We start from the raw sequence: 14802 nt of genomic DNA, 5'->3' as shown, positions 1-14802 counted from the left end.
TCCACCACGCTGGCCCAATGCGGATTGGCAGACTTCACACACGCAGAGAATTAAGAAATTCTCTGGTGTGCAGGTTTCCTCACGATGTTTTCCTTCACCGATTGAGACACGTGATATTTAATTTCTTAAAATGCACACAACTGAAAAGTTGGAGGTGCATGCCCCGTACCAGATCCGGAATCGGAGGCAGAGGTCATATCCACTGGGCTATCACGACTCTATGAATGTTTTGAAAAATGACTATGAAATGAATATGAAATGAAATTGTGTAGTGCTTTAAAATACCTAATAAAAAAATTACCAATCGCTCATCTTTACGATTTTTGAAAGTTCCCCTCGATTTCTCCAGGATACCATCGTCAGATCCTTACATGAAGAAAATGGGAGCACCTTGGAAGTACTCCCTTCCAAACAAAATAAGATTTTTCAAAATCGGTTCACATATGACGGAAATATCGCTGGATATACATGAAAACAGCCTCCTCCTTTTCGATCGTCGGTTAAAAATTGGTTAAGTAGTTTAGGAGTCCATCGCAGACAAACAATGTCACGAGTAATTTATATATATTAACAATTATTTATTGAAAATACACAAATATGTCATGGATCGTATGTTAGACCTACAGAAGACAGAGAAACCGGCCCAAATAATAATGAATTTAATAACATTTATTTAAGTAGCCCGCTATCCTCCGAGATGGTCCTCTCAGTCTGCAGTTTCTTCAGATGCTGTATTAATTCGTCGATGGACATCTCTCCGTGCACCTTGTTGTCTCTGGTTCTTACGTTGACAGTGCGGGAAGTCTTCTCCTTGTCACCGACCACTGGGAATTAATACAAGCATATGTTACTTTGGGCTTAGTTTACATTTCCCAGTCATCTACCCTATTTTCTAGTATTCGAAGCGTTTGCGACGGTAGAAAGAGAATCGTCGTACCACTTGGCTACAGGGGCAGGGTGCTTGGGAGTATTCCCCGTAGCATTAATCTTAATATATATAAATCTCGCGTCACAATGTTTGTCCTCGATGGACTCGTAAACCACTTAACCGATTATAATAAAATTCGCACACCATGTGCAGTTTGATCCAACTTGAGAGATAGGATAGTTTAAATCTCAAATTATAGTCGCAATTTTAATTTATAGCTAATTATTTGTCTCTATATATATATATATATATATATATATATATATATATATATATATAGAGACATATATATAAAAGAAAGACGTGTTAGTTACTCCACTTATAACTCAAGAACGGCTGAACCGACTTAGCTGAAAATTGGCAGGGAGGTAGTTTAGAGCCAGGAGAAGGACATAGGATACTTTTATTTTGTAGGGGTAGGGTAGGGTAGTGGTAGGTTTATGGTATAGGGATAGGGTAGGGGTATGGTAGCGGTAGGGTAGTTGTAGGGTAGGGCAGGGTAAGGGTAGAGTAGAGGTAGGGTAGGGGTAGAGTAGAGGTAGGGTAGGGGTAGGGGTAGGAGTAGGGTAGTGTAAGGTAGGTATAGGGAAGAAGTGCAAATAAATAAATTAATAAGTCAAAGCGAAGCTTGAGCGGATCAGCTAGTATTAATATATTTTTAAGTAATTCAAATAATTCCGACTAACCATGTAACACTCGCCTTTATCTGTCCATACATTTTAAAATACATAAAACTTGGCTACGTCATAATTATAAGGATGCGTATAAGGGACACATTTTAAGATCAATTTACAAAAGAAGTATTATTTACCCCGAAAATAATAATTTCAGAATACATGTTCCTTGAAAATTTTTAATTAATTTTCAGTAAAGACCATAACCTTAAAGTTATGGGAAATACTCCCCAGCACCCTGTAATTGTCTTAAAATCTTTTGCTCTTAATAAATTAAATTAGTTGGCTGCATTCTCAAAAATTTAATGCCATAATATTTATTTATTTGTTTATTTATTAATTAGTCCAGTTACACTAATTAAGGAAGTATATAATGATATGTACTAACCTAGAATGTAGTTGAACTGTGCGAGCTGAGCGTTCCTCACTTTCTTGTTGAGTGTGTCCCCAGCATCGGTGTCCGCTTCACACATGAAGCCGCTGCTATTTAATATGTCCTTCACCTGTAGCCAAACAACAAGCAATATTAAAAACGTCTTCTAAAACATAAAAGCATTAATGCACTTATGTACATTATATATTTATTTATTTAGCACTTCTATAACGCCCGCGACTTCGTCCGCGTGGAATTCAGTTTTTCCACAAATCCCGCGGAAATTAGTAGCCAAATTTCAACCAAATCACTTGCCGCGGGCTGAGCCAGAAGGGCCACTTGCCCTCAATGGATCGCGATCATGCGCACGGAGCATATGCTGACGAGGACTCACCTGCACGGCGTAGTCGTCGAAGGCGGGCCCCACGGGCACGACGCAGACCTGCCGCGGGCTGAGCCAGAAGGGCCACTTGCCCGCGTACGACTCGCTCAGGATCGCGATCATGCGCTCCACGGAGCCTAAGATCGCTCGGTGGATGATCACTGGACGCTTCTTGTCACCTGTTTCACTGAAAATGAAAAGAAGATAAGTAGGTTCATCATCATCATCATCATTATCAGCCCATATTCGGCTTACTGCTAAGCTCGAGTCACCTCTCAGAATGAGAGGGGTTAGCCCAGTAGTCCACCACGCTGGCCCAATGCGGATTGGCAGACTTCACACACGCAGAGAATTAAGATAATTCTCTGGTATCCAGGTTTCCTCACGATGTTTTTCCTTCACCGTTTAAGACACGTGATATTTAATTTCTTATTACTTTGAGAGTTACTTTGTAGAAATCTATGCATACCTTAAAAATACGAATTTGACGAAAATTCCATTTCGTAGTAAAAAAAATTTAAATTAATTTATTAAAAAAAATCAAATCAGTCTTTATTCCTGTTTTCACAAACATTCGCTTTGCTTCCTAACTTTTCCATTTACCATCACCCATTGGTTCTCTTTTATTCAACTCTTTTAACTCTTCTCTTGAACTCCTCTTGAAATGGTAGAGATTACTTATAATATTAAAATTATACTTATAATCTTAAAAATTATAAGACCGCCTTTGCATGGTAAATTTAAATTATCATTGTTAACGTTTTTTTTATATATAATTGTATTTTTGTGTGCAATAAAGTGTTTCTTCTTCTTCTCCCTCTTCTCCTCTTTTTTCCCCTAAAACCAATTAATAGTTTTATACATAATATTTCTAGACCAAGAAGACATACCTGACATAGTTGAGGTTAAATCTCTCGGGTAGCTGGAAGTCCAGCTGTATGGTGGCGCACTGGTGGGATCTCCGCAGAGCATCCTGTATAGTGATGTCTATCTTGGGCCCATAGAATGCACCGTCTCCGGGGTTCAACTGCCACGGCTTGCCGAATTTGTTGAGGGATTCTTCTAGAGCCTGTAAATATTTGTTTAATAACTCCCACAACAATATACATAGTTTTTTAATGATAAATGTACTACAATAAAAAACTTGAATAAAGGGTGTTTAGAGGAAGATTTATATTCCTTGATTCCCTGACTTTCCTGACCAGAAAGATCTTTTAATTCTACAAAATTGGTTTTGCGCATACAAGAAATCAACTCCGCCATCTTTGGATTTAGATTGTGACGTCATCCGAAATCGAATATGGCGGTCACAGTCAATCACACATAGTAAATCTGTAAGCAAAATTTTAGGACGCGACTGTTTTAAAATTCAACATTTGACTTTTATTGTAATACCAAGGCATTTATATACCCATGTGCTGTGTAACATGGGATTCTCTTTCTATAAACGCTAACGCTTCGAAAACTATAAAATGTATGGGATACACATTTGTTATAGATAGGGCTTCCGGTCAACCTCACAACTTTCCCTGGCCTGAAAATGCAGGTCCTTTAAATGCCAACACTATATCATTAAGAACAGACCTTTTCTGCCTGCTCCCAGCTGGCGATGTCTCCGAGGTACTTCTCCGGTCGCGTCGACAGCTTCAGTTGGAATGTAAACCCGAACGTCTCATACACAAACTGTAGAAATTCTAAACAGCCGACCTGCAATGAAAAGTAATCCCTTCATGACAGTCACAAATTAGAGAAATCTATACTAGATCACTAGACTAAATTTGAAAACAAATCTTTCGCCATATAAGGCTGCATTATCAGGAAGTAGCATATAGGCTATATTTTATCCTCACATAACCATGGGAATGGAAATCTATGCCGAAGTGCATGTGGAACATCTCTTACCATCTCCTGCTCGATTTGGTGCGGCGCGCAGAAGATGTGCGCGTCGTCCTGCTGGAAGCGACGTACGCGGGTCAAGCCGGTGAGCGCGCCGCTCAACTCGTTGCGGTGCAGTACACCAAAGTCCGCCATGCGGAGTGGCAGCTCGCGCCATGATCGCGTGCGGTTGTCGAACATCAAGCTGGAAAAGTTCAGCTTAATTCAAAGAGTTGTTTATATCATCATTGATGTCTCTTGTATTTCAAACTTATGTGTCATCTGTAAATAAAACGTCCTTATCAACATAAAGGAAGGTCATTAATATAAATGACAAAAAGAAATGGAGCCAGTATAGATCCTTGAGGGACCCCTACTTTTACAAAATACTAGAAAGCCGTCTAGGCTCACCATTGATGTCCACTTTCTGAATTATATTCATTAAATAGGAACTCAGCAAGTGTAGGGATTTATCAGTAATTTCATAATGTTTTCTGAGCGATGTTTCATGTTGTACACAATCAAATGCTTAACAAAGTACCCTCACCAGTGTCCGGGGCAGTTCATGGGTTTGAGCGCGAAGGTCTCCTTCTCCACGTCGAAAGAGAACATGTTCTCCGCGTAGTGCGCCCAGTGGCCCGACGTCTGCCATAGCTTGGCGTTGTACATGTTTGGCGTCACCACCTCTTGGAAACCGCGCCTCCTGCAACAGACAGTATTCACAATATTTCAAAGTAGCCCGCCCATGACTTCGTGTAGAAACGGACTGAGCTCAAAGAGCTTTAAATGGTATTTCGAACGATTTGTACCTACTCAGAGGGGTGGCCTGACCGTGTCCATCATTTTGAAGTCAAGCGTCCCTTCTTTGTTGGCTTGGTGGATAGCCTAAATAGATTCGAATTACGAGATCATGGTACTGAGGAGGGCTATGAACTGCAGAGCTTCCTTATAAGAAATTTTCGCTCTTGATGATGATAATATTAGTTGGCTAGATATAAAAAAGTTAATTTAAAGGTCAGCTGGCTCTATAGTGGTCTGTCAGAATGAGCTAATAGTGAGCATACCTGTACTCCCCGCGTATGAAGTTGACCAGCTCGTTGTAGATATGAGCGCCGCGCGGCTGGAAGAAGCACGATCCGGGCGACAGCTCGTGGAAGAAATACAACTCTTGCTCCTGGGGAGTGAAAGAAGCTGATGAAGAACAGATTCCATCGACAATCTGGATGGCTACAATGCGTCAACGATACATCTCGTGAAGAGAAATGTTGTCAACCAATCAATAATAGCTGTCTTTCGATTTTGCTGTTATTGGTGGACAATATGTCTCTCTTGCCACGATAACGTCGTTGACACATCTTATTGGTCTAATTTTCTAACTCTATTGGTTAGTTATTGGTTATTTCTCCCTCTGGTCTAACTCACCAATGGTATAGTGACCTTGACTTAATGAGATAGACCTTCATCATACTCAGCTGATGGATTGCTGAATATAGATCTTTTAAGAACATCCCACCACCTCCTATGGCCCTTTCAACTTCTCGGTAATTTGGGCCGAATCGAGGGAGGGCGAACTTTCTCTTTGCGTGTTCCCGGAACGCCTTCTTGACTCCCTACTTCCTCTTTTAAGAACAAACAAGAGCACGGTTTTGAGCCGCCAACATCCATCAGCTCCCTGTAAGTGGCTAAAAAGGGTTTTTGGAAGTCCTTAAAAGAGGTATGTTTAGCAGTCCATCGGCTGCCTGCACTTTCCGGTGTGGGGTCGGCATTCCGGCACCTTGGGACCCTAACATCAACTTGTGGATATTGAATGATTATTTTGCCCAGGGTGGAGTTTTCTTTTTAGACAAAATGTACTCACTCTGCCAATCTTCCTATGGTCCCTCTTGGCTGCCTCCTCCTGTATGACCTCCCACTGCTTCAACTGCTTGGGGTCAGGGAACGAGACACCATAAACTCTTTGCAGACTCTCCGCATCTGCTTTGCCCTCCCAGTAAGTTGAAGAGTTCTAGAACAAAATTAATAGTTGGATTCACTCGAGTGTGGTCGACGAACTTAAAGGATGATACTCTGCATGCTGTTAAGTACCTTCACCATGGATCATATATATGGCACTAGGGGGTTTACAAAGTGGCAAAATAAAACCTTTACTACGAAACGAGGTTCGAGAACAGAACCTCGTTTTAAAAAAAAAAACATTCTCGATTTTTTTTAAGAATACCCCAGAATAACAGAAGTTGGCACAAATTTATTATGCTAAAATTTCCATTTACATTTAATTTGAATGTTAAGTCATGGCCAGCTAAGTGACGTCATTTTAAATACAATATGGCGGACTCCCAAAGATGGCGGACCAGTTACCACCAGGTCTAGCTATTTTTAAGCACTTGCATGTGGGTATCAAATGATAGGTTTTCCTGAGAATGCAAAATACATTCGTTTAAAGTATGTGCATTTGTGCCCAATATAATAAACTCACCTTAGTGATCTTGAAGGCTTTAACTTTCCCTGTATGCCGGACATGGGGTCCTCTGCAGAGGTCGATGAGAGATCCACATCTATACACAGTGGTGGTTGGCGTATCCACCTTCTCCTTCAATATCCTCACTTTGAAGGGGTTATAGTCGAACATTTCTAACAATTGCTCCTTGGTCAGTACTAGACGTTCAAAGTTCTGCTTTTCTTTTGCTATTTTCTTGACTAGTCCCTCTACTACATGGAAGTCTGTGGATGATACCTGTGAAATGTATAAAAATTTTTTTATAGTAATTTTTTTTTTAATCATTTATCGCTCATTTAGTATTAGCCAGTACCAGCAAAGGGGATGATGACTAGGTTTGAATATATTGATTTTTATGATACATTCGGGTAAATAGGGTCAATGTTAACTAATTTATACCTAAAAAGCAAAGATTCTCTGGATATTTGCAAAATAAATGAGATTATAAAATTTCAAAAACTATTAATTTTTTTTTATCGTAATTAGAAGAAAATTTATACAGTTTTAGCTTCCTTACATTAAATGTGACATTTTTTAATATATGAACTATAAAGATAAACGCACAAATAACAAAGATATTAGTAATTTTGTTTGAACGCGCATACAAATCTAACGATCATTACATTGCCTATGACGTCATTTTTTCGAGCCATTTTGTATGGGGCGTTTTTCAGGGATCCGCGGCAGCGCCGCAAATCTGACTCTTTAAATCCCTGTAGCTCCGAAAGTAATGATCTCAGATACCCTGTTCCTTTTACAAAATTGCTTTACTATTAGTATACTCTTAATTTATATACAATTTAAAAAACTGTCATCATCCCTAATATATTTACGAAAGCCTAGTTTCCACTGTGAGAGGAACTACTCCTAAAACTTTAATTATGGTTAAGCGGAACAGACTCCATTTAAATGAAATAAATGACATGACTGATAAAGTATATTGCATTGGCACATACGTAAGGTAGTATATTAAAAATGGAAAGATGAAATGACAAGTTGTTTTTAACCTCTGTGAACTTCCCAATTATCATTTGAAAATATTATATAATTTTATTGAATGTAACATGAATTTGTCAATTTCCACCATAATGGGCCGTAGAAATAAATAAGATATAACAATAGACAATCTTCACCATGCATATAATACGTTAATAAGTAGACATGTGATTCTGGTGACAACACTCTTATTTGACATATTTTATATAATATAAAAATTATATTGATGGGTGAGATACTTTTAGTGTTCCGTAGTCAAAAAGGAACCCTTATAGTTTCGCAATGTCCTTCAAATGTTTTGTTTTTAAGTTTTCAAGTCAGAATGTCTAAGCCTCTATCATGTCTAATCACCTATATTTAAGTACTTAACACAATTACTGATGGCAGCTTATTTTAAGCAGACAAGCTACTTAAAATAAGCTTCCCAACCCTGTCTATGTAGATCATAGGTCACTAACTAACTTTGATATATAACACTTTTTGGTCGGAAACCTTGAGCTGGTAACAATGCAATGGTATACATAATAGTAGTTTATAAAATAATCCCTTCCAACGCTAAAGGATTGGAAAGGCGGTCAAATGTAGCGGGCATCGATAGCATTAAATACAAATATATCGTCAAAACAGTATATAGTTTCCTTACCCCCTTCTCTGGATAGTACATGTCATAGTAGAACCCTTCCTCTATCGGCGGCCCGTAGCACAAGCATCCACCGTACACCTGGCATACAAAGAAATTTTTTATATTAACAGCCCAATTTCATCAATTTTTGCTTTCATACATAAGGGGCCCTGTAGTCCGGGGGCCCCGTATCATTGATACTCCCCTGCTAATACTAAACCAAGAAGGTATTTTAGTTATTTTTTGTATAATAAATATTAATTAATGGATTAATTTTAAAACCTGAATAGCTCAGCAGTAAGAGATGTTTTGATTCCTGGCCTGCTATACTATAGTTGTACCCACTCCTAACTCAGTCAGAATTTTCCCAACTAATTGGAGGGGAATATGACCAATATGCCCAATTTTGGTCATATTTTAAAGATATGGCAAATATCCTTTCAAAAATTCAAAGAAAAATCAAAATTCATTTATTTAAATTAGACTTAATTTACAAGCACTTTTGAAACGTCAAGATATGTCATAATTTAATTTAATGGTGGTAAAGTCGAAAACTTAAAATTGAAGTTCGGAGGGTTTCAAAAGCCCCTTGGTCCGAGAAAAAAAAATTAAAAAAAAAACAGATTCTCACCCTCTCCATTGCTTCCCCAAGCATATGTGCCGAGGAATGCCAGAACACAGCCTGTGCATCTGTGTTGTCCCATCGCAGCAACTCCAGCTTGCAGTCCCCTTCCAAAGGCCTGTCCAAGTCCCACAGGACGCTGTCCACTCGCGCTATGATCGTGGCATCGGCTAAGCCTTGACTGCGAACAAGTCAAGATGGTGATGTACCTTTACCAAAATCTCACTTGATGGTAAGTGTTGATGTAGCATATGGTGGAACTTGCCTTGAAGATTCTTATTCTCATCTTAAAGATGCCCAGGTTGTAAGAATTAGGATATAGTTGACTTCAGGAGAGAGTGCCAAACCCTAGCCTGCATATTAGAAACGAAGAAGCAAATCGCTTTGTACCAGTTCTAGGGGAAATCTACCTGGTGTCTTGCAGTGTGATGGTAAAGAGGAGCTCAAATAGCAGCTGTGCACCCTCCAAAATATATTTTGTAAAATACCGTAAGACTAGCAGTAGCAACCTTCCTGACATAGATGTATGTAAATGCTTATTACGACTAAACACGCTATGCGAATGTGGACGATGACGTCATAAATGTTAAAAAACCGTTTACTATTGGTTGTGTGGACTTCTTATGATAGAAATTACATCATGAATAAATCCATGGAATACTAAGATATTCGTCTCTTTAACCAAATTCCAAAAAGGAGGAGGTTCTATGTACCTATGTGTTTCTCTGTTATGTCAGAATGTGATTAGAAAATAAAAAATACATGCGTATTCTTTGTTCCAGTGTGTGCAAGAACATTTATCACTAACCGACGCCCCGCGGTTTCACCCGAAAAGTTCCCGTACCTGTGATAATAAGCGCATAAAATATACCCTATGATACTCACAAATAACATGGCTTTCTAGTAGTAAAAGAATTTTGAAAATTAGTTTAGTAGATCTAGAGATTACTTAGAGGTAATCTAACACCACAAACTTCACCTCTTTATATTAATAAAATAGTATAGACGAAAATACGAGTGATTTGTCCTTCTTAGGAATTCATAGAAGCAATTAGATAGATTAGAGATATCATAACTGTATTTTTTTTGTAATTTTCTTAAATTCATTGATAAAGGCATTATCTAGTAAAAGAGCAAGTCCCTTGTGTCTTTTATAACCTCTCTAAGTCTCACCAGTAAAATATTTAATATAATTTTAAATAACATTTAAATTTATACTTTAATTCTATTTATTACAAAACTGTATTAGCATGAACAGAAAAATAAAAAACTTCAAATATTGCAGAAATAAAGGAACTATTTTCTTCCATTAATTTCACAGATTTTTATCCAGGTTTTTTATATTTCTGGTCAGGTTTCATACAATTATCTATTTAAATTTTAGGTTAAGGGTTAAATAAAATAAAATCAACTTACTATTCACTCCAAAACTCGCTTGAGAGCAAATAAATAAGGTGACAAATTTATTGAAAATTGCCAATCAATAAACAAAATTTGTGTTAAATAATGAGCTATTGTAAGCTGCATGCATTATACAAAAAAGCATAGCAAAATGTATTTTAGCATTTGGCTGTTATATAACAAATTGATTGGACAATGAATTTAGAGTACCTACACAAATAGTTAAAATTCAATTAATGTTGCACACAATATGTACTTTTTGATAATTAAGCTACACTTATAAATATACCAGTGCTACCAAAATGTACCAAATCACTGTCCAAACTCAAAATACTTTTAGTTTTAGTATATAATTACCAGATTTTTTAAAAAATGTTGCATCTTACAATCAAGCAAAAAAAAATCTAAAATCAAAATCAAAAAATATAAACTGAGTTGTCAATATCTTTAAAATACAAGAATGGTTTAAATTTTCCCACATTGCATACAATATTATGAACTTTTATACAATAGTATGCTACACTTGTAAATACACCAGTGTAAAATCAAGTTAGAAAGATCAAAGGATTTATTAATCATTGTGTTAAGTCAAGATAGAAATATCAAAATATTTAATAAATCATTATGTTAAGTCAAGATAGAAATATCAAAATATTTAATAAATCATTATGTTAAGTCAAGATAGAAATATCAAAATATTTAATAAATCATTGTGTAAAGTCAAGATAAAAACATCAAAAGATTTACTAAATCATTGTGTTAAGTCAAGATAGAAAAATCAAAATATTTACTAAAAAGATCTTGATAACTCCGGCCAATTACCTTCTATTCGACTTGTATCACACTCAAATTCACCAACAAAATTGTCTGTCATTTTGAGAGGCAAACTCACACATTGAAAATATTTAACACCAATAAATATCCTGTGTTCTTACACTACACACAACTATAAATTTTAAATTGTAATACACAGAAATGTAATTTTAAAACAATGAAACATGACTCTATAGATGTAGTTTGAATAAACATTGATCATGATATATTTATGACAGAGGGGTGATAAATATATGATCATATACCTACATAAATATATTATCATAGACCTAGACATACATAGATCTATAGAATCATATCATATCATAGATCTATAGAAGGTAATTGGAGTGAGCATGATAATGAATATTGTATTTTGGTGCCCTCCATCAATCTCCTATTAAAAAGTGGATGCACAATCAGCGACCAAAAAACGTCCCTACTCAATGAGTGCCAAACACAGATTCTTGGCACTCAATTCAAGTAGTCGCATTTGCAACTTCAACCTTAAACTCAATCATTAAGGTTGAATTTGCTCTGAATTTGGGATTTTATTGATTTTTGGACTATATTAAAAAGCCTTTAGTTTTCTTTACCAATAATTCAAAAACTGTCAAAGCAAAATTGGCCAGTTTTTAAGTAAAGTTTTCTACATGATTATGCATCCATTTATTATAAGAGGTCAATGGAAGTGAAAGTGAAGTGATAAGTGAAGCAATGCCAGTGAATATATACTCTATAAACAAACTTCGAGTCTACTCTCAACAAGGTCCTCATACATATGCACTGTACAATGCATCCAATAGAGTTAAAATATCTACACACTTCAGCCTGTTGCAACTTCAGAGTGGACTATAAGTTTGGCACATACTATACTCAGAGACACAATTATTCGCCCTCTTTAATATGACGCGAGTATATTAAAGTGGGTGGATAATTGTGCCTCTGAGTATATGCAGTTGCTACAGCTAAATTACAGCTAGCCATTTAACATGATTAAAGCAAACAACACAAAATAACTTAACTCTAGTGCTAATAACAATAGTGCAATAAAAAAAAACTATGAATATTTATAATCTTAAAATACTTTTAACTGTATATTTTTTAAAAGTAATAGTTAATAGAACAAAAGTAGTCAACCATTAGGCTTAGAGTCTATGCAAGGACATTATTGTCTATGTCTGCCAGTTTAGCTTTTTGCCCCATTGCAATAAGTGTGATTATTTTCATGAATATTACTCTCTATGTAAGTAGTCTCTGTAAGGCTTCAGCACAGTGGCGTGCACTTCACAGTAGCATACATGCAATACTTACCTTGATCATGAACCTGTATTAGAGAAGAATTTGTTCATTTTGTACTATTTGTATGTATAGTGCAAACCCTAGTTAAAAACCTTGTGCACACCATTGCTTCTGCAGGATTTGTGAAAAACTGAACTTCATATGAGACAAAGCTGCAGACATCTAGTTATATAAACAATTTTTAGTAAATTCAAAGTTTTAGAATCCAATTTAAACTAGCAGTTTACAAAATGGAGTAAATTCACACTTTAAGATTATAAATGCTCACTGAGATTTAAATAAAAAATAATATATAATAAAACAACAAACCATACCTAATACCCTTGGCAACATCATATGGGGTGGTCTTCCATGCTTGGGCCTCCACAGTCTTCCCATCTGGCAATGTGACCACAATACTCAAGTCAGGTTTGGATGCTAACTGTTCCTCATACTGAGCCTTGTATTTGTCCCATAGATCCAATCGTTTTTGAATATATTCCGGCCAAGGATTTAGTTCAGAGACTGTACCTCCACCAGACGTCTCCTCTTTTTTCTTTTTTTCCTTCATGGCTTTCTTCTGTGACTGTAAATAAATTAGAAATTACAATCGTCGGGTTGAAAGTACATCATACATTTACAAATTATTAATTGGGTTCTTTTGGCCTAAGATCCAGTATTAGAAATACATATATAACCTCATCTGTATTTATTAGTGATAAGAAATAAATGATAGTAATGTTAACTATAGGCAACCTATTTTCAATGTAAATATTTTCTATCATATATATATTTCTGACGCTGGATATCATACTATTATAAGTTTACTAAATATTTATAACCTAAGTTAACTAGTCAATGCCCTTGAGATCATTGTTATCTTTAAAAATAAATAAGTGTAACTTTGCATATGAAAATTGCATGAAAATCAATTCAGTTTTGGAGATCAAAATCTGTTGAGTAGTGTTCAGAAGGATTATGTGTTTTTGAGTTATATATTCTGAGCTATTTCTAAAATAATACTTTAAAAGTTTTGCTAAAGTATGGACCTGAGAATTTGTAAAGCATACAAATAGGTACAAAAACATAACCCATGTCTAGGTTTAACATAATTATATCTTTAAGGTCTAGATTAGTAAGTTGTGAGTCATATTACACTGTCATTATAGCATATCAATGATTACAATATGAAATCTATTTCAAGTTTGTGATTTAATGGTATCTACTAGACCTAGATCATAGAACATGGACACATTTTAAGTATTATTATTGGAAATTATTGGAATAACTTTAGTACTAGATATAAAGTGTTAGATGTATGTTTTCTAGGACCAGAGGCCCTACAATGTACTACAATCGTAACTATAACTTTTAGACATATCACTGAATAAATTTAGAGTACAATTTCAAATGTAAACACGCTAAATATTTATTGCAACTCTACTGTATAGGTTATTAACTGCAGCGAAAGTATAGGATGACGAAATATCGTAAATGAGGTATAATATTTAAGTTTACTGTTGTAATAGTCTGTTATAGGTGTGATATTGGAGTAAACTTTATGTATGACTGGAAAATCTAGTTATTTTTATGTTGAGTTCGCATTTTTTGGAAATCCTACGAACCCATGTGGCGTATGCAGCATAGTCCACATTGATGCGGACCACGCGAAGTCTATGTAGTTTTATTAATTTCAACATCACTGTGATAGCTATATGTAAAAAATTAATAAATTGCACAAAATCCTGCCTTTTCGTTTATATTTAAATTCTGAACTTTTTCCGCAGCCGTGTCACCCATGTTGTCGAATTGTCGAATCACAGACTATGACTAATAATTTTTCGTTCTGTCATTTCTGTCATAACTCTGAATTGACAGTACAGTGTTGATAGCTTTAAAATTTATTATGACCGCTCCATATTCTTGTGCGAATTCTATAGCGAATTCAAAAGGAAGCACCGCGAATATCGGGGCAAATCAAAGAAAGCTGTAATTTTTCCCAACTTCCAAAAAGGAGGAGGTTCTATGTTCGGCTGTATGTATGTTTTTTTTTTCTCGCAAAATTTCCCTTCTGGTTCACACTTAGAGCAAACTCAATATTATTAACGCAGAGCTAAAACTGGCAAAAATCGCGAAACAAAGCGAGTACTGATGCGATCACGACGAGAAACCAACATAGTACGATTATTAATTCCAGTCAGTAAAATGAATGTTAAAAAAACATGAATATCACAGCCGAATAGTACAGCCTCCGCCTTTTAGGATGATAAAAAATTTAATTAATGTCAAATTCAATCAATCTGAAGATGAAACTGAAAATTACTATCTTGCCTATTTA

The 14802-nt window shown here is 35.9% G+C and overlaps 1 protein-coding gene across 2 annotated transcripts; it reads right to left on the bottom strand.

The window, feature by feature from the left end:
• Nucleotides 1-648: 648 nt before the first annotated feature.
• LOC112047659 (threonine--tRNA ligase 1, cytoplasmic) lies at nucleotides 649-14334 on the bottom strand. 2 transcript variants are annotated; one of them, XM_052887776.1, is made up of 14 exons: nucleotides 14214-14334; nucleotides 12800-13050; nucleotides 8979-9150; nucleotides 8369-8446; nucleotides 6709-6966; nucleotides 6091-6237; nucleotides 5297-5406; nucleotides 4780-4935; nucleotides 4260-4437; nucleotides 3942-4064; nucleotides 3248-3426; nucleotides 2370-2544; nucleotides 1991-2105; nucleotides 649-824 (listed from the first exon to the last, which is right to left on the bottom strand). In XM_052887776.1, exons 1-14 carry the CDS (start codon nucleotides 14262-14264, stop codon nucleotides 670-672), a joined length of 2148 nt encoding a protein of 715 aa, XP_052743736.1. In that variant the 5' UTR covers nucleotides 14265-14334; the 3' UTR covers nucleotides 649-669. The 2 variants fall into 2 exon arrangements, with proteins under 2 accessions (XP_052743736.1, XP_023940616.2); XM_024084848.2 differs by having other exon boundaries at nucleotides 14090-14230.
• Between the last annotated feature and the right edge of the window lie 468 nt (nucleotides 14335-14802).

This window comes from Bicyclus anynana, chromosome 20, assembly GCF_947172395.1.
Source record: "Bicyclus anynana chromosome 20, ilBicAnyn1.1, whole genome shotgun sequence".
Taxonomy (NCBI): Eukaryota; Metazoa; Arthropoda; class Insecta; order Lepidoptera; family Nymphalidae; genus Bicyclus; species Bicyclus anynana.
Note: the sequence above shows the minus strand (reverse complement) of the source record. Positions and strands in the feature narration are given on the sequence as shown.

Coding starts and splice junctions, on each gene's coding strand:
- LOC112047659 (XM_024084848.2), bottom strand. CDS start 14,164: ATGTTGAAATTAATAAAACTACATAGACTTCGCGTGGTCCGCATCAAT. Junction 4,936..5,296: donor TTCATACGCGGGGAGTACAG/GTATGCTCACTA, acceptor TGTCTGTTGCAG/GAGGCGCGGTTTCCAAGAGG. Junction 2,545..3,247: donor TTTAACCTCAACTATGTCAG/GTATGTCTTCTT, acceptor TTTCATTTTCAG/TGAAACAGGTGACAAGAAGC.